The following is a 16,986-nucleotide window of genomic DNA, read 5'->3' as shown; positions in this document are numbered from 1 at the left end:
CGCCCAGCTCGCCCCCTCGCCTCTGCCATCAGCTGTGATGGTGCCTGCGGGCCCCTGCACTTGCGTGATGCGCACTTCCATGCCCACTGTCTGATCCCGTCACGCAGCCCTTGAGGCGGGCACGGAAGGAACTGTGAGGCCTCGCGGGCAGGAGGAGGAGCCCCTAGGGCTCCGAGAGGCAAGTGCTACACAGACTTGGACTCAAGCCTGGCAGTCGGTTCTCTCTGGCACCTCACGGGCTGCCTGATCCTTAGGGGCCGGAGAAAGCAGCTCCACTCTGCTCCTGGGGTTCCCAGCCCCCAGGACACCAGCTGGTCTGCCCAGGGATCTGGGTTCTAACGTCCTCGTTTCCTGAAGGGACCCTGGTGTGCTGGCGGCTGAGTGCAGAGGGCGCTGGGGGGTCGGTGTCGGGAGGGGCAGGTGGATGGGGGGAGCGTGCCCCTCAGGCTGTGGACGCACGAGAGAAAGCAGGCAGTGTTTCTCCAGGGAGCGGTGCGTGGCCGGGCTGTGCCCGGCGGGAGGTATTGGGAGATGCGGCTCCACACAGGCCTGTGTGGCTCCCGGGGAGCAGTGCAGGGCGCTCAGCGGGACAGTGCGGTCCCTGATGTGTCTGAGGACATGGATGGGGGCCCCTTCAGTTTCTCACGGTCCCGGTGAAGTTCTTGGTGTCTGAGCTCAGCCAGCAGCAGCCTCCGTGCAATGGGGCGCTGTTCTCCGGTCGGAAGGCTCATGGGTTTCGGGGACGGTGGGCCCTGGCAGGTGCGCCCTGGTGGAGTGGCTCTCGCTGCCTCCACTCCCTTTGTCCCTGGGTCTTCGCGCCGTGAGTGCTTCAGAGGTTCTGTGTCTGGGTCTCCTGAGAGCCACTGGGCAAGACAGGCACCGAGAGCTCAGGACACTGGACGTTGTATCGAAGAGGGTCCTGCCCAGGACTTGCCCCACCAGCTGTCGTGCTGCGCTGCCCCCGCTTCACGCAGCTGCAGCGTGAATGCAGAGAAATGTGGCCCCGAGTCTGAGTGCCTTCAGTGAGGAGGTGCCTGCGTCCCCTGGGCCGCTGAGCCCCCGGGCAGCACTGGGCGCGCTCTGCACTGCCTCCGGAGCCAGAGGGCTCGGCTGCCACCTCTACGCTAAGGAAGTGCCCTGTGCTCGCTGAGCCCGGGGCCTGCGTTCTCCAGTCCCGGCTGCCGGCCCCGTCCAGGCTTGCTCAGTCCACAGGGAGCCCCCCCTCAGGGCTGACCGGGGTCCTCTGTCTGAACCCCCTGGCATGCTCGCCTTCTGTCCGAACCAGCCACGCTGAGTTGGGAAGGGTTCCTCTCCGACTTGCTGCCTTTCGGGAGGAGTGAGCAGTGTGCTCTCTCGCTGCCTGCAGATGTCCCAGTTCATCGTCCAGTGCCTGAACCCTTACCGGAAGCCGGACTGCAAAGTGGGAAGAATTACCACCACGGAGGACTTCAAGCACCTCGCTCGAAAGGTACGCTCCCAGCGGTGGGCTGGCAAACTCTAGTCCAGGCGTCCTCAAACTACGGCCCGCGGGCCACACGCGGGTGTTTTTGCCGTTTTGTTTTTTTACTTCAAAATAAGATATGTGCAGTGTGCATAGGAATTTGTTCATAGTTTTTTTTAAACTATAGTCCGGCCCTCCAATGGTCTGAGGGACAGTGAACTGGCCCCCTGTTTAAAGAGTGTGAGGACCCCTGCTCTAGACCTTCTAAAAGGCCTCGCCCCATAGGAAGTGGGCTTTCCTGGCCTGATTCCCAGGCTGGGGACCCAGCGATGGAGGGAAGGTTTGAGAAGGAAGAGCCCCACCTGAGTGCAGTGACTCGAAGAAACTTCCAGAGCTGAGCTGCCCCTCCTGTGGCCCCAGCACCAGCCCGCCCCCCGCCCCCCCCCCCCCCCCCGCCCACACACACACACACACTTTCTCCTTGTTCACCTCCCAGTTTTGGTTAGAAGGGCCCTGAGGCCGCAGGCTAGCCTTCCCGCTCAAGTCGTGTCCACTCTGACGGGCGGCCCTGTTCTCTCCCGTGTCCTGACAGCTGACTCACGGCGTCATGAACAAGGAGCTGAAGTACTGCAAGAACCCGGAGGACCTGGAGTGCAACGAGAACGTGAAGCACAAGACCAAGGAGTACATCAAGAAGTACATGCAGAAGTTCGGGGCTGTTTACAAACCCAAAGAGGACACGGAGCTAGAATGACTGTGGGCCGGGCGGGAGGACGGGAGCAGGTCGGACAGACTCGGGGAGAAGGAACCTGCGGCCCTCCCTGCCCGCCGCCGTCCCAGCTCTGCTACTGATGCCCCCTCCCCGGGACCCACCTCAGAGCCCCCGGGAGCCCCAGACGAGCTCAGTCTCCAGCAGGCGGTCCCTGGTCGTGAGCTGTTGGGGGAGGTTAGAGGCCATCAGAGGCCAGGGCCCAGGGAGACGCTTCCCTCGGACCCTGGCCAGGCCTGACCCCTCTCACACCCGGGTCTCCTCCTTGGCGGTGCTGTCGGCGCACGGACCATGCGCATCCCCACCACAACCTCCACCCGACGACCTGTATTATATTTTAATGTATATGTGAATATATTGAAAATAATCTGTTTGTTTTTTCCTGGTTTTTGTTTGTTTGTTGTTTTGCTTTTAGCCTTTACATGCTAGGATCACAGGAAGACTTTGTAAGGACGGTTGAAGTTCTCCTGCAAGGTTTAATTTGTTATCATGTAAATATTCCAAAGCCGGCTGCCTGTGGTTTCGGCCAGCCTTGTGCTATGTTGATAAGATTGATTTACTGCTTAAAATCACTTTACTTTATCCAATTTTTACTGAACTTTTTATGTAAAAAATAAAATTAATTAAAGAACGTGGCATGTGTGTTCCCTCAGAGCTAGACAAGCATGTGTGTGTCTGACGCTGCGGGAGAGAAAGGAGAGGAGTGGAGTCCAGAGTTCGCCTGAGGTTGGAGTTTGCTGCAGGCCTGTCCTCAGTCCCACGGGCTGAGGCAGTGCTTGTGAGGCGACAGACGCTGGGCCCTGTGGCTGTGCTGGGGGCGGAGTCACTCACAGCGAGGCTGCGGCCTCCCTGGCTGGGGCTTCCTGGGTGAGTACCTGTCAAAAGGAAGGCCCGCCCTCTTCCCCTTCGCCCTTCCTGGCCAGGGAGAGGCGGAGACGGACTTCCCTCCAGAGACAAGTCCCCCAGGCCCCTGGGTGCTCAGCTGCCCTGACCTCCCAGCATGCCACCTGGCACTGGGCCTGGACACTAGACCTAGGATAGGTGGGGACCCCGATTGTGGGGCACAGTGCACAGGTGTGATGACGGGCATCTGGAGACCCCCCCGTCGGGGCAGTGAGAGCCAGAGGCTTCGGGCCGCCCAGCCCATCTCTGCGGAGTCGGGTCCCTCTGCCTCTTCCCCACAGCAGTGCCCTGGGGAAGGGCTGGGGCCACCAACTCTGGGGGGGCGGGCGCAGCGCTCACTGCCTGTGGGTGCACCTGGGCTCCTAGAGCCCAGGCTGCGCTCACGACCTCGCAGCCCTGAGGTGCAGGAATCAGCTCTGTTCGAATGAAGAGACTAAGGTGAGAGGGGCAGTTACTCACCTGTCCTCCTATTAAAGGAAGTGTTAACACGGGAAGAAAAACCTGTCGGTCATGATCATTGGGCATTGGACATGCCTGCTCCAGTGCATTAGGGAGTGTCTCTTCGGGGTGGGATGGCCTGCAGGGTGCGGCCAGCTGCACCGTTGCTGACACCCAGCTCAGACTCGTGGTTTGAACCCCAGGCTCCAGGGCTCAGGTTTCCCGAGGAGCCGGGCAGGGCACGGGACACGGCTGAAGAGGAAGGAATGCTGTCTTTTCCCTTCCCCGGCCCCTGGACACCTTCAGGCTCCAGTCCCCAGTGGTGGTGAAGGCGGCCAGCTCACTGAGAGCCGTTCTGGCCCTCCAGGCAGGATTCCCACTCTCGCCGAGCCAATCCGTGGTCAGCTGTGGCCACTCCCTGCCCAAGTGGGTGATGTCCCCAGGACTGGTCTGACTCGCTGCGGGAATGCTGGGTCTTTCCTGCTTGCTCTCCTGGGTTATTGCTGCCCCAGGGTCATCTCAGGATGAAGGTGGCTCAGTCCACCCCCCTACCCCACTCCTTTTTAAAACATATTTGTGTTGATTTCAGAGAGGAAGGGAGAGGGGGAGAGAGAGTAACATCAATGAGGGAATCATTGATGGGCTGCCTCCTGCACGTCCTACACTGGGGATCGAGCCTGCAACCTGGGCCTGTGCCCTGACCAAATTGAACCGTGACCTCCTGGTTCATAGGTCGCCACTCCGCCCCCGAGCCAGGCCGGCCAGCCGGTGCCTTCGCCCGGTGAGCTGTTTCTCAGGAACAGCAGCAGCAGCTGGTGAGCTCGGTCCTCAGTCTGTCCCATCTCGGCAGGGGACGGGGCCCACCCTGGGCCCCTGGACCATGACTGGGCCCCACGTCTCCTGAGGAAGTCTGGGGGAGGCGCCAGGACGGTAGCCGTAGTCCTTCCTCGGCAGGCATGTCTGCTGCCACAGCCCTCGCCAAGGCGGTCGCCACGCTGCCCGCCGCTCCCTTCGGGGAGCGCTGCGTGAGCTGCAGGTGGTTAGGCTGCGCTGTCCTGTCCTCACCTGCCCCTCAGGTGGGGGGTGACCTGCCAGCCCTCGGCTTGTGCAGCATCACAGACGCAGCGAGGGAAGCATGCTGGGCCTCGCTCCGCTGAGGCGGGAGGGTGGCCCTGTCTCCCTTTTCCTCGAGAGGTAGGTGCCCAGAGGCCCGTGGGGCCCAGCCTCCCCGCCATGCCGGTCACGGCACGCGTCAGGAGCACGGTCTCAGCCTGCCAGTCTCCGGGGAGGGGAACATGCCATCTGGTCTCCTCCAGCGACGGAGGCTGAAGCTGAGAGAGTAACGGCCCTGGCACGACCACGGCAGGTGCCGGAGGTGAACTCCGCGCTGAGCCCCACAGCTCCCGCGTCCTGCACGGAACACACGGCCTGCAGCCCAGGTTCCTCCCATAACTCAGGACCCCGTCCTTTCTCAGGGCCTCAGCCTCCTAGCCACCCACTGCCTCACAGGCCCACGGAGCCAGACCGAGCCCGCACAGTCACCCAGAGCTGCCTTTACTATGGATACAAAAGTAGGACAACAGTTAAGGCCAAGGAAGGGGAGCGGGTAGGGAGCAGGAGGGCAGGCCCACTCCTTCCTGCCCGCTCTCCCATATCCTGGTCTCTGTCTCAGAGGAACGTGGGGCCAGGGGAGCGGAGTGGGGGCTGCACCTTCTGAGTCCCTCCAGAACGGAGCAGGCTGGGCCCACCCATGCCAGGAAGCCCATGGCAGGGAAAGCATGGGAGAGGGCGTGGTGGGGAGCACAGGGCTGCACCCCGAGAGGCCAGGCTATGGGGGCCTGGCTCACACCACAGAGCAGCCCTCAGGCGGGAGGCCCAGCACCCGGACCACGTCTTCACGGCCTATGGCGGCCAGGGCGTCCTCCAGCACGCTGAGGGTAGCGCCGCTGCCTCCCTGGACAGCCCAGTCCCTCAGCAGGGCACAGGCAGGCCCCTGGCCCCGGGCCATGGCCATGGTCTCCACAGCCTCGGTCTGGTAGCCCAGGCGGCCTGCCAGGCCCTGCCAGCCCTTGTCGGGGTCGCCTGACACTCCCAGGAGCCGCTCCACTTCCTCTTGCTGCCGCCGAGGGAGATGGAGGTAAAGCCGGCGGCCGAGCTCCGGCTGTGGCCCTGGGTGGGAGACACGAGGGTCAGATGGGCTGGGCGGCGGGCAGAGCGAGGTCCCTGCTCCCCAGGGAAAGGGACTCACCTTGGCTGGGGGCACAGGGCGCCAGGCCACTAGGAGAGTCCAGGAAGACACTGCTCTCCCCCTGCCTCGGGTCCCTGTCGAGGGCGCCCAGCTCTGCAGCCCGCGCTTTGGCCAGCTGCCGTCTCTGTTGATGGGAGCGCCAGCTGTGGGGAGCAGGAGCCCTGCCAACCTGCTCCGACCTTCACTGGGACGGGGAGCTGGCTGGGAGTCCAGACCGGAGGGTCCCACAGGGCAGTACCCAGGCCACCTACCACTTGAAGGCCACGTAGGCAAGCAGACCGAGGACCACGGTGGCCAGGAGGGCACAGTAGACAGGGATGCTGCTGCCTGCGGCCCCTGGCGGCTCAGGGGGGGATGGGGAGGAGGTATTGCAGGCCGGGCCGCCCCCTTGGCCTACCCACACTCCCTCCTTGTCCCTGTCCTGCTCCTTCCAGGTTTTATCTGTGGAAGAAAGGAAGGACAGGGTCAGGGGCAAGGAATCCAGGCCAGGGTCCCTGGGCAGCCTCACCTAGACTTTGCTCCAAAAGATTTGAAACAATAGTCCCTACTCTGTAGTCAAAAGCTCATACATGCCTGGCCAGCGTGGCTCAGTGGTTGAGCGGCAACCTATGAATCAGGAGGTCATGGTTGGATTCCCAGTCAGGGCACATGCCTGGGTTGTGGGCTCGATCTCGGTAGGGGGTGTGCAGGAGGCAGCCGATCCATGATTCTCTCTCATCACTGATGTTTCTCTCTCTCTCTTCCTCTCCAAAATCAATAAAAATACATTTTAAAAAATGCAGTTTAAGAACCTAGACTAGCATGGTCAGGTAAAACTGAATTATAAAAGCTCACAGCACAGCATCCAGAGCGGACTGGCCGATTCCCATGCTCGTCTCCCATAGCCTCCCCTTCGCTCACCACTCTGCTCACCACCCTTCCCAAAGCTGCCCTTCCTTCTCCCGGCCGGAACCTTCCAGGCGGCTGCACTTGCTGTTCCGCCTTCCCCGCCTCAGTCCGGAAGGGATCTCCTGTGTGAGAAGCTTCCGTGATGGCTCCTGGTTTTCCCCTTTTCTGCATCTGGTTGCACCTCTTCTGTCTACTGTGGACTGAACTTCATATCCTGTCTTCCCAAACGAGGAGTCTGGACAGTGAGAGCACCTTGACTCACGGCGGTCTCCATGGGGGCCTCCGTGCACAGGAGACCTTGCACACTTTTTGCAAAATGAAGCTGAACTGGAAGGCAAGCAAATGCTGCTGCTTCCTTCCTTCTGCCTGGAGGCCGGCTGCTCCCACAGCCCGTGCAGGCAGGGCCCCGCGGACAAGCACTCCAGAGCCCATGACGGAACTTGTGTGTGACCTGCCTACCTGGGCTACCTTCCATCCTGCCCAGCGCCCAGAGTGGGTCAGGAGGTGCTTACCCCCATGGACCGTGCCGTCCTGGTGGCTGGCGTTGTGCGGCATCGCTCTGCCAGCGGGTGCTCCCAGGGGCTGCGTCTCTTCGTGGAGAAGGGGTTGGAGTGTTAGGGGCAGTGCCCAGGCATGGAGCTGGGGGGCCTCTCTAAGGCCCCAGGAGCTATGTGTAGGGACACGGGGGTAAAGCGATACCACAGGCCTGATGTCGGGGGTCCCTCTCCTGGCTCACTCCATCCTGATTCCCTCCAGGGCTGGCTGACCCCCACACTCCCACTCATCAATCTGGACCAGTTTTTTCTCGTGTCAAGTGGAGTGCAGGTGAGAGAACTGGCCCCAGCTGGCCGAGAGGAGGCAGGATGCAGCTCAGGAGGGAGGTGGGCAGGTGGGCAACTCGGAGTCCAGGGATGGCATGGAAGGACCAGGGAGATGCCCACCCCGTCCCAGCCCCATTACTGGCTGGTGGGAGGCCAGAAACCCAGCACCCTAGGCCCTCCCGGAGTGACTGTTCCCACTCCTGCCTCCAGTGTGCCCAGCCCTCCCCTCCTGCTGAGGATGGACACCAGGGTGCTGTGGGTCCAGCAAGGTCACAGGGCATATGGGCCAGAGGCCAGAAACCTGAAGGACAGGACCACTCAATCCAGGACCCATCTGGACCTACTGGGCTGATCCTGCTGGGACCCACCTCCGGAGGCCTGGGGCACAGAGGCCCAGTCGGCGCTAAGCAAGGATCTTGTCTGGAAAAGGGATGAAGAGCCTGGGGAAGCCCCCCAACCCCCAGGCCACGCTCGCTTCCTGGCACGAGGCCTGCGCCCATGCTTACGGGGAATGCACAGTTGGCAAGTGGGTCTGGGACAGAGGCTGCCAGCCGCAGGCCCTGCCACGTGTCGGGGTGTGTGTCACTTACCGAATGAGGGCCTTTCTGGGGTGCTGGCTGACCCCGGTTGGTGGGTGAGCCTGTGACTAGGTCTATGTCTGCCTGACCCACCTCGAGCTGCGGCGCTGAAGCCTCCACCGCCCCACACCACGCACCCGGCCCGGGGCCCACAAAACACGCCCACACAGTGCCACACCCCGCACGCCCACACACGCCCGGCTTCCCGCACGCATTCCAACACGGGCGCGGCACCACCGCAGGCCCGCGGGTCTCGGGGCGGGCGCAGAGGCAGCTCTCGGGCCCCGCTCCTGACCTGTGGCGGCCAACCCCCCGCGGGCCCCAGATCCGCTCACCCTGGCGGGGCCGGCCGAGGAGACCCTGTGGAATCCCGGGGAGGCAGAGGCGGCGCGAGGAAGGGCACGGAGGGGGCGGGGAGGGCAGGGCTGGGGCGGGGCGGAGGGCCTCGCAACGCCCCAAAGAGGATCGCGCAGACGCGCCCACCCTTCGCTGGGCCGGGAAGGCGGGAGCGCACGGGTGCCTGCAGGGCGGCCACGTGGAGGACTGAGTGCGAGCACGAGCCGGGAGAACGGCCGGCAGGGCAGGGCCCGAGGGGCAGGTCGGGGCGGCTGGGGAAACTGAGGCCACGGGGAGGGACGAGCTGCCCTGGGGGGCTCACGACCAGGGGTCCCGCGTCCTAATGGTGACCCGGGCGGGCTGAGCCGCGCGCGCGCAAACTCGGGAGGCGGAGCAGCTACAAAACTAGGCCACGTTTATTGCCGAGAACGGGAGCGGGGCCGCCTTGGGGTTAAGGCCACGGCCGGTCCCTGTGCTGCCGGAACGGGGCTCGGGAGGCTGGGTTCCCCGCCCCAGACTCTGCAGAAAGTGCTGTGCGGTCCCTGGGGCCGGGGCCGGGATTCCGGATGCCCCTCTGCCGGCGAGGGGCGGGACTTCCGGGAGTGACTCCGCCCGCCAATCCCTGAGCTGGGTGGGGGTGAGGTACCGCCCACCCCGAGTGCCAGCTGACAGCTCCGCTGACTCCTGGGCGGGGCCTCCGGGTGGGCGGGGCCCGCGCTGGGGCGGGGCCTCCGGGTGGGCGGGGCCCGCGCTGGGGCGGGACAGGCGGTCAGCGCGCCTCCTCCGGTTTGTACTCCGTCTCCCCAGAGGACACCTGCGAGATGCGCCGCGAGGAGGACCGCCAGAGTTTCCGCGTGAACTGGCTGCTGCGCACCTGGGGGGAGGGCGGGTGGGGTCAGCCAAGCCCATCACTCCCCGCCCCATTCGAGCCCCCTGCCCCGCCCTTGTCCTCACCTTAGAGGGCTGCCCCGCGCCCACCACGATAAGCTTGCCATCCTCCAGACCCACGAGTACGTGGCTGCGCTCCTTGGTCACAGCCATGCTGCGGATGGGCACCTTCATGGGCAGGGGAGGCGCAGCCGGAAGCAGTCTGGAGGGAGGGAAGGAGGGGATACCCGGACTCGAAACGGCAAGGCAGCTTGGCACCCAGCACTCTTCATTCTCCTAAATGCCCTGTTTGCCCTCATGCTCAATCGAAACCCTGATTCAGGAAGAGATCTCCCACGGATGTGTGGCTAAGAGAGGCCAAAGGCGAGGTCTCCCTAGTGGGGGGGCGGGGAGTCAGGGACAAGACTTGCAGGACGTGCCCATGAGCGTGCAAAGAGGGTGTGGGTCCACAGGGGCACCTCCTGGTGCCTCTGCCAATGGCCACCCCCGAGGGACCATGAACCCATAGACAGTGAGGCTCACTTGTTCAGGTGGAGGATGTGCAGGGCACACTGGGCCGTGCCCAGCAGAACGAAGTCTTCCGTCACCGCCAGGGCGGTGGGCTGCTCCGCCAGGGGCAGGGAAGCCCGCAGCCTCCCGTTCACGGAGTACAGGTGCAAGGAGTAGGTGGCCTGGGAGAAGCAGGAGGTGTCAGCAAGCACAGAATCCCAACCACCCCGTCTTGACTGGGGGCCCCTTTCCCATACCTGAGCCCCCAGACGTTCCCGCGCCGAGCTCTGTACCACGATCTGGCCCTCGGACCCCAGCGCCAGGTGGGACACAGGTCCGGGCAACATGGCCCCCGGGGGCCGTAGTGCCGCTACAAACTGGCCACGGCGCACAGTGTGGATGATCACAGCTCCATCCTGTAGGAAGGCAGCTTAGGGTGCTAGGCAGGGGGCTCTGGGTTCCAGAGGCAGCGCCCAGCAAACTCAGCCCCCCCCCCCCCCAGGCACAGGCATACACAGACCTCCGATCCCGACGCAGCCATGTCAAGTTCCGTGCTGATGGCCACACAGCTCACGGCAGCTTCGTGCCCGTATAGGACCTGTATAGGCTTTGATGCCAGTCCCACCGAGAGACCACCCTGTAGGAACCCAGGGCTGTCTCAGGCCTGGGGGCACCCCATTATCCAGGCCCCTGAACGAGGAGGCTAAGGCTCAGGAGCGTGAGGGGACTGGGTAAAGCCAGAGAGCTCGAGGGTCGTGGAGGGAAGGGGACGAGAGGAGCAGGACTAGAAGCCTGCTGAGGGGTAGGCGGGCGGCAGGTCTGACTATGGGGGCCCCCCAAGCTGCCCGCCCGGCTCACCTGGTACAGGAGCTGCCACACCATGCAGGTGGTGTCCCGGGAGCCCGAGATGAGGTAGATGCCGCAGGTGTCCAGTGCGAGGCAGGTCACTATGTCTGCGCGGGGCGGGGGAGGGCCCAGTAGAACAGAGCGTCACGCCTCTCTGGCCAGCCTCTAGCACACTGCCCGCCCCGCCCCGCCCCGCCCCAGCTTCACGGCGCTCATACCAAGGTGGCGGTTGATCTGGCTCAGCAGCTTGCCCCGCGGGAGCGCGGTCACGCAGAGGCTGCCGTCCCAGTGGCCACCACTGAACAGCAGCTTTCCGTCAGGGGCTACTGCCAGGGCTTGCCCGCTCACGCCGCTGCCCGGTACCCAGGGGCCACTCAGCAGCCGCTGCCCCCTGACCCAAGGAAGGGAAGGACAGGTGAGGCCGGGGTCCCGAGGCCCTCGGGGTCCTCGGCCAGACCCAGCGGCTGGCCAGCGTTCCGCTTCGGGGACCCCCCGCCATAGCCCTCTCACTTGGTGGAGTCTTTGATGAACCTGAAGTAGTTGCTTATGTTGCGGTCATAGGGCGACCAGCTGTGGGTGCCCAGCAGCCCGTTGGCACTCACGGTCACCTGCGAGCAAGGGGGGCAGAGGCAGGTTTGGGGTGCAGTCGGGGGGGGGGGGCGGGGCCGGTGGCTTCCTGCCCAGCGCACTTACCAGCAGGTCTGGGGTCATGGAGGAGTGGAGCTGCCGGTGGGGAACCACGGCCAGCACCAGGGGCACGCCGTCGCTGATGAGCTGTGGGTCGAGGGCAGGCGGGCTGTGTCCGAGGCCAGCCAGCGCCCCTACACCACCTGCTCCCTGGGCACCGCTGCCTCCTTTACCCTCCGCCCCCAGAGGCCCAAGGCTGGGGGTCACAGAGGCCCAGGTCCCACCGGGAAGCACGTGGGAGACCAGTGGGTCTTCAGGGGGCACCTCAGAACGTAAGTGAGAAGCTGGGACGGACAGGGCCTCAAGCTTGGCCCGCCCACCCCGTCACTCCCTGTCCCCCCAGCCTGCGGGCAGGAGAGGGCAGCCTAAGAAATGTCCCCCCAGGCCCAGGGCGTTCTGGGACGCAGACAGGAAGGGAGGGAGTGTCCATGCAGATGCCCTCCCTTCCGGTCTCCCTGAGGCCCCCAGAGGTGCTGTGTCCGGGCCTTTTCCTGCCCAGCTGCACGCCCACGGCCCTCTGGTTTCCCAAGGTGCCTTAGAATCAGTGGCCCTGATGTAGGTCTGCCATCTGCCCCAAGTGGCTGGTAAGGACAACAGCAGGTTAACCTCACTTCCGAGAGCAGGAAGCCGAGGCCCCGCCTCCTCTCACCTCCGCGAAGAAGGCCCTGAGCTGGTCCAGGTGCTGGAAGATGCTGGGCGAGCTCGTGTCCAGGCGTGCGAGGCGCTGGGCTGCTTCCTCCGCGGAGAGCCGGGCTGGATGCGGCTCCTGCGGGCGAGCGGCCAGTTGGCTCCGTGGCCTGGACATCCCTGCCCGCGGGCCTCCACGCGGGCCTTACCTTGAGCAGCTGACAGGGAGTCTGCCCGAAGTTGCTGATAATGCCCTCCAGAGCCTTCCGTTCCCGCTCGTCTGTCACCTGGTCCAGGTCCACAGCCCCTGGCGGGCAGACCAAGCAGTCAGGACTCCTCTGTGCTCTCTGCCTCTACGCTGCCTCCTCCGCGCCCAGCCTCCACGGGAGCCCAGCCTCCATGGGAGCCCAGGGCGCTGCCCACCCTCATAGGTGCAGTAATAGAAGATGTTGAGGGCCTCCTCCGCGGCTGGGCCCCGCTGCTTGTAGCCAAAGATGAGGTCAATCCATTCATGCAAGTGGGTGGACACGTATTCCGACTCCTGGGGATGGACGGGAGGGGCGGTCAGTCCAGGGACAGACAGCTAACCCCGAACCCTGGCCTTCAACCCCGGCTGCCCGGCTGTATGACTCTGTCCTCACCAGGGCCTGGCGGTGCTTCTGGATGAAGTCCTCAGGGGAGCTGGCCCACGGGGGCAGCACCACGTCGCCTACCTTCTCGTTGGTCAGCTGGAGGCAGCCCAGGTCAAAGCCTGGGACAGAGGACTGGTCAGCTGTCTTCACCCCTCCCCGGCCCGCGTCTCCTTCCCCTCCACGCCTGCCTCCCCCTCCCCCACCTCCTTCCCCTCCACGCCTGCCCCTCACCCCCATCTCCTTCCCCACCACACCTGCCCCCCCACCCCCATCTCCTTCCCCTCCACACCTGCCCCCACCCCCATCTCCTTCCCCACCACACCTGCCCCCACCCCCACCTCCTTCCCCACCACACCTGCCCCCCACCCCCATCTCCTTCCCCACCACACCTGCCCCCCACCCCCACCTCCTTCCCCACCACACCTGCCCCCCACCCCCATCTCCTTCCCCACCACACCTGCCCCCCACCCCCATCTCCTTCCCCACCACACCTGCCCCCTACCCCCACCTCCTTCCCCACCACACCTGCCCCCCACCCCCATCTCCTTCCCCACCACACCTGCTCCTGTGCCCCAGCCGCCCAGCCCGCGTCTGCATCCCCACACCAGTGCCTACCGTTCTGGTTCTCCAGGAAGTCGGGGAAGTAGAAGAATTCCGGGATGAGCTCCTTCACGTCGGCCAGGCTGTCCAGGCGGGCCTGCCAGGCCGCCGCCAGCGAGTGGAACTGCCGGTCAGAGCAGTCGAAGCTGGGGAGGGGCACGGGCCAAAGTGAGGCGGTGACGGCGGGGGAGGACCTGCCTCTTCCCCTCATCGCTGGCCTCCCCCCCCCCGCGGCCACGTGCCCGCCCCCCCCCCGGGCCGCACCGGCCACTCTGCAGCTGGACGTGCAGCGAGGTGAAGGGTTCCATGCGGATGAGGTAGTGCATCACTCCCGCTGCGTTGGAGTAGTGGGTGCCATAGTGGAACTTGTCAATGGTGCCCGCTGGGTCCTCGAAGCTCTCATACCTGGAGTCACAATTGGGGGGGGGGGGTCGGCAGAAGCCCTCCCGGAGCCCGTCCCACCCCAGCCCAGCCTTGCCCACATGCTCACTTCTCCCTCACGAGCTGGGCATGCTTGGGGTTCACCACACCGATGGGCTTGGACAGGTCCCGGAAGACGGCTGGGTTGCTGAGGTCCAGGGTGGGGGACACGTAGTCCTGTAGGACCCAGGGGAACTGGCCGCCCACCCGGGCAGGAGCTGCATGAGGGTCCTGATGGCCTACCTGCCCGCTCTGCCCTGCCCTCGCCCTCAGGAAGATGGGCAGAGCCCACAGGTGGGGACCCACTTGGAGAGGCCACAGGGGAGCAGGACGGACTGCCTTCCGGGGAAACAGGCCAGGAGGGGACCAGAGGGGGGCTGTGTGTGTGTGTGTGTGTGTGTGGGAAGGGGTGGCAGGAACAGAGGCCAGGGCTTAGGCAACACCGACGTAGGACCAGGCTCAGGGCGGGGCCCCCATCAGTGCCTACACTTGGGTGAACGGGCTGGCGGACAGAGGGGCGGGTGCAGGTACGGAGCGGGCTCTCACCACAGGGTACTGAGACAAGTCGTTGTACGTCCGCCCGGCGATGGTGTTGAGCTGCATCAGATACTCGAAGTTGGATATTTCCCGCTGGACCCATTTCTGGGGGGAGGGGAGGAGGGTGCAGGGCAGGCAAGAGGTGAGGCAGTGGAGGGGTCCAGCACGCCTCCCAACCACAGGCCCGCGACCCCCACCCCCACCCCCACAGCCCGGGCTCCCACCTGGGTGAGGCCCGAGGCTCGCAGCATCTCCTGCGGGGAGCGGCTGCTCAGGTAGCCGTGGGCAGGCGGCCGCAGGCGCAGCAGCCACTTGTACACCTGGTTGCGCATCTGGGTGTGGGGCGGGATGGAGCAGGGCTGAGGCCTGGGGGCCGGGCCCGGAGAGGAGGCTGCGGTCCCGCCCACCTTGCAGGGGAAGTTGAGGAAGTAGTTGGCCTGGTCGATGAAGAAGAGCTCAAGCGCGGAACGGCGCAGGTTGAAGCGCCGCAGGTAGACCTCACGCAGCTGGGCCAGCGGCCGCCGGAAGTCGTGACCGATGCCTGCCAGGGCGGAGAGCGGGTGCAGGAGTCGCTCGGCCTGGCCCCAGCGGACCCGCCACCCCTGCCCGCCCGCCCTCCTCGCAGCTTCCCCAGGCGCACCCTCCTCGGTGTCCACACGCTCGGCGCTGCCGTCGTAGAAGTAAATGTGCTGCGTGGTGACCTCCAGCAGCCCCGGCACCACGGCCACCACCGTGACCAGCTGGCATTCAGCCGACAGCACCAGCTTCTCATGCTGCTCGTCCAGTTCCGCCGCCTCCATCCTGCGGGGCAGCGCCCACCTCAGGCTCTCGGCTCTGGGACGCCCTTCCCAGCAAGCCCAAGGAGCACGCTCCTCCGAGGGCCGCCAAGTCAGAGGGGAGGGAGGAGCCGCTCAGGGTCCAGACTGGCCCAGGTGCTGCCCCTGGGTCTCTGAATGTCTTGCCAGGACACCGTGTGCCCGGCTTCCCCTCACTCCGCCCCTGCCCACTCCCGTGGGCCCCATCCCGGGCTGGCTTGTGTCTCAGTCCAGCTCTGGGTGCCTAGCCGTGGAAGAGCGACACCTCTCGCCAGCCCCTCCGGGTTCGGGGCAGTCCCTGCAGGGTGTTTCGCCCTGCGGCAGAGGGCACGGACTCGGGGTCAAGCCCCAGCAGGCGCGTACCCGGAGCAGATGCGGGCCCCGGCCGCTCTCCCGGCCCCACTCACGCAGTCTCCAGGGAGGCCAGCTCGTCCTCGCCCAGCTGGTCTTCCGGCAGCTCCTCGGGCGCGGAGCTGACTTTGGCCTCTTTGGTTACTGCCAGAGGCAGCGCCGCCTCCTCGGTGGGTGTTAGGGGGGCCTCGCCTGCAATGAGCCCACGGTGTTCAGCCAGAAACGGACCGGGCAGCGTGTGAGGTGGGGCGGACCCAACTGGCTCACCCTCTCACCTAGGTTGTCGCGGAGGGCACTGGCTTCCAGGTGAGCGTTGAAGTGATGGTTGGGCACCAGCTTCAGACGCATGCGTGAGTACGTCTCGGCCCTGGACATCTTCCACCGGGGCGTGGGCGGGTCCCTGCAGAGATACCCCAGGACCGGTGGTTCCTCCCAGGCCTCCCCGAAAGGCAGGCAGCCAGGCTCTCCAGGTCCCTCCGCCCTCCCAATGCCCGCCCTTCCCAGCCCCCGAGGGTTCCGCCCCGAGCACCGCCCGCCGAGGACCCCGCCCCGCCCACCTGAGGGCCCCGCCCACCCGAGGATCCTGCCCCGAGCCCCGCCCACCTGAGGGCCCGCCCCGCCCACCGAGGGCCACGCCCACCTGAGGGCCCCGCCCCGCCCACCGAGGACCCAGCCCCGCCCACCTGAGGGCCCAGGCCCCGCAGGGGCTGGAGAGGCGCCGCCACAGCGCGCCCCAGTGCAGCAGCGCCGTGGAGAGCTGCGCCGCCTGCTGCTTCTGCGCCGCTCCGTAGCGCAGCCCCTCCTGGCGCGCCCGCCGCTGCACGGGCTCCAGCACCAGCTCCTGGGGGAGGGCGGGGGAGCGACGGTGAGTCCCAGGGCCGCGCCCCGTCCCCGCGGGTCAGGAGGCTCCGGGTTGGGTCACGGATGTGGTGCAGCTCCAGGCCCGCCACCGCGCACCTGGAAAGCCTGGCTGCTGTGTGCGCGCTCCCGCTGGCGCCGCTGCCCGCTGCTCATGAGCGTGTCGTAGCACGAGTTCCAGAAGCCGGACATGAGGTCGTGGCTCTTGGCGTAGGTGTCCATCTCGAACTGGGACATGGTGGGCTGCACCTGGGGATCGAGGGGGATTGAGGGGAAGGAGGCCAGCGCTCGACGTGGGCTCCCGGCCCCCCACTTCTCCTCCCGCGCCCTCGCCTCCGGGCACCTGCTTGTCGATGAAGTGGCGCCATTCGGGGGTGGCACAGAAGGCCTGGAAGTCCTCAAAGAAGGTGGGGCTGCCGTTGGTGGGCGGCAGGGAAGGCAGCCCCCACTGCAGCCCCAGAGGCCCGTAGGCGCGGTCCAGCAGCGTCCGCACCAGCGGCACCAGCCACGAGCAGCGCTCCCCAGAGGCGGCCGCCGTGGTCGGGGGCTCCGGGGGCTCCCGGTCCTCCGGGGCCGCCTCGCAGCGGGAGGCGTTCAGCGCCCGAGCCAGCGCCGCCTCCAGCTTGGAGAGCACGTAGCAGGCTTCCTCCCGGCGCATGGGCACCGCGGTCTGCAGCAGCGAGTGCAGCCTCACGTAGGCCTGGGCGTGCAGCTGAGGGCACAGGCAAGTGTGGGTGCTCCCCAAGTCCCCCAGAGCTCCCCCAGCCCCCCAGAGCTCCCCAAGTCCCCCAGAGCTCCCCCAGCCCCCCAGAGC

The 16,986-nt window shown here is 65.8% G+C and overlaps 3 protein-coding genes across 5 annotated transcripts in view; 1 reads left to right on the top strand and 2 right to left on the bottom strand.

Moving 5' to 3' along the window:
• SETD2 (SET domain containing 2, histone lysine methyltransferase) overlaps positions 1–2,776 on the top strand; it is a 76,473-nt gene extending 73,697 nt beyond the window's left edge. Inside the window, exons 21-22 of one of the 2 annotated variants that reach the window (XM_079794373.1) lie at positions 1,367–1,468; positions 2,034–2,776. In XM_079794373.1, coding sequence (XP_079650499.1) covers positions 1,367–1,468; positions 2,034–2,195 — 264 coding nt within the window. In that variant the 3' untranslated portion in view covers positions 2,196–2,776. The remainder of the gene's footprint in view (positions 1–1,366; positions 1,469–2,033) is intronic. The other variant, XM_079794374.1, reaches the window with a different exon arrangement.
• Positions 2,777–3,001: 225 nt separating this feature from the next.
• On the bottom strand, positions 3,002–8,454 carry LOC307113098 (death domain-containing membrane protein NRADD-like). The gene is made up of 5 exons (XM_079794385.1): positions 8,422–8,454; positions 7,200–7,277; positions 6,051–6,240; positions 5,800–5,942; positions 3,002–5,720 (listed from the first exon to the last, which is right to left on the bottom strand). Exons 2-5 carry the CDS (start codon positions 7,240–7,242, stop codon positions 5,395–5,397), a joined length of 702 nt encoding a protein of 233 aa, XP_079650511.1. The 5' UTR covers positions 7,243–7,277; positions 8,422–8,454; the 3' UTR covers positions 3,002–5,394.
• A 175-nt stretch (positions 8,455–8,629) lies between these two features.
• Positions 8,630–16,986, bottom strand: part of NBEAL2 (neurobeachin like 2) — a 29,902-nt gene continuing 21,545 nt past the window's right edge. For both annotated transcript variants that reach the window (XM_079794371.1, XM_079794372.1), the window contains 24 exons: positions 16,516–16,884; positions 16,272–16,421; positions 15,998–16,155; positions 15,590–15,714; positions 15,371–15,506; positions 14,789–14,949; positions 14,373–14,689; positions 14,158–14,253; positions 13,682–13,806; positions 13,456–13,596; positions 13,207–13,337; positions 12,601–12,710; positions 12,383–12,500; positions 12,169–12,266; positions 11,982–12,098; positions 11,339–11,419; positions 11,156–11,253; positions 10,864–11,036; positions 10,658–10,752; positions 10,320–10,436; positions 10,057–10,215; positions 9,833–9,981; positions 9,377–9,512; positions 8,630–9,296 (listed from right to left, as the gene is read on the bottom strand). In XM_079794371.1, coding sequence (XP_079650497.1) covers positions 9,192–9,296; positions 9,377–9,512; positions 9,833–9,981; positions 10,057–10,215; positions 10,320–10,436; positions 10,658–10,752; positions 10,864–11,036; positions 11,156–11,253; positions 11,339–11,419; positions 11,982–12,098; positions 12,169–12,266; positions 12,383–12,500; positions 12,601–12,710; positions 13,207–13,337; positions 13,456–13,596; positions 13,682–13,806; positions 14,158–14,253; positions 14,373–14,689; positions 14,789–14,949; positions 15,371–15,506; positions 15,590–15,714; positions 15,998–16,155; positions 16,272–16,421; positions 16,516–16,884 — 3,465 coding nt within the window. In that variant the 3' untranslated portion in view covers positions 8,630–9,191. The remainder of the gene's footprint in view (positions 9,297–9,376; positions 9,513–9,832; positions 9,982–10,056; positions 10,216–10,319; positions 10,437–10,657; positions 10,753–10,863; positions 11,037–11,155; positions 11,254–11,338; positions 11,420–11,981; positions 12,099–12,168; positions 12,267–12,382; positions 12,501–12,600; positions 12,711–13,206; positions 13,338–13,455; positions 13,597–13,681; positions 13,807–14,157; positions 14,254–14,372; positions 14,690–14,788; positions 14,950–15,370; positions 15,507–15,589; positions 15,715–15,997; positions 16,156–16,271; positions 16,422–16,515; positions 16,885–16,986) is intronic.

This window comes from Cnephaeus nilssonii (genome assembly GCF_951640355.1).
Source record: "Cnephaeus nilssonii genome assembly, chromosome: 17".
NCBI classification, from domain to species: domain Eukaryota; kingdom Metazoa; phylum Chordata; class Mammalia; order Chiroptera; family Vespertilionidae; genus Cnephaeus; species Cnephaeus nilssonii.
The sequence above is the reverse complement of the archived record's forward strand: the minus strand, read 5'-3'. Positions and strand labels throughout refer to the sequence as shown.

Bases quoted from the DNA above. Each gene is read 5' to 3' on its own strand.
- LOC307113098 (XM_079794385.1), bottom strand. From the start codon at position 7,242: ATGCCGCACAACGCCAGCCACCAGGACGGCACGGTCCATGGGG. The intron at 6,241-7,199 runs GTAAGCACCTCC...TTTCTTCCACAG, and splicing joins GGACGGCACGGTCCATGGGG to ATAAAACCTGGAAGGAGCAG. The intron at 5,943-6,050 runs GTAGGTGGCCTG...TGCTCCCCACAG, and splicing joins GCCTACGTGGCCTTCAAGTG to CTGGCGCTCCCATCAACAGA.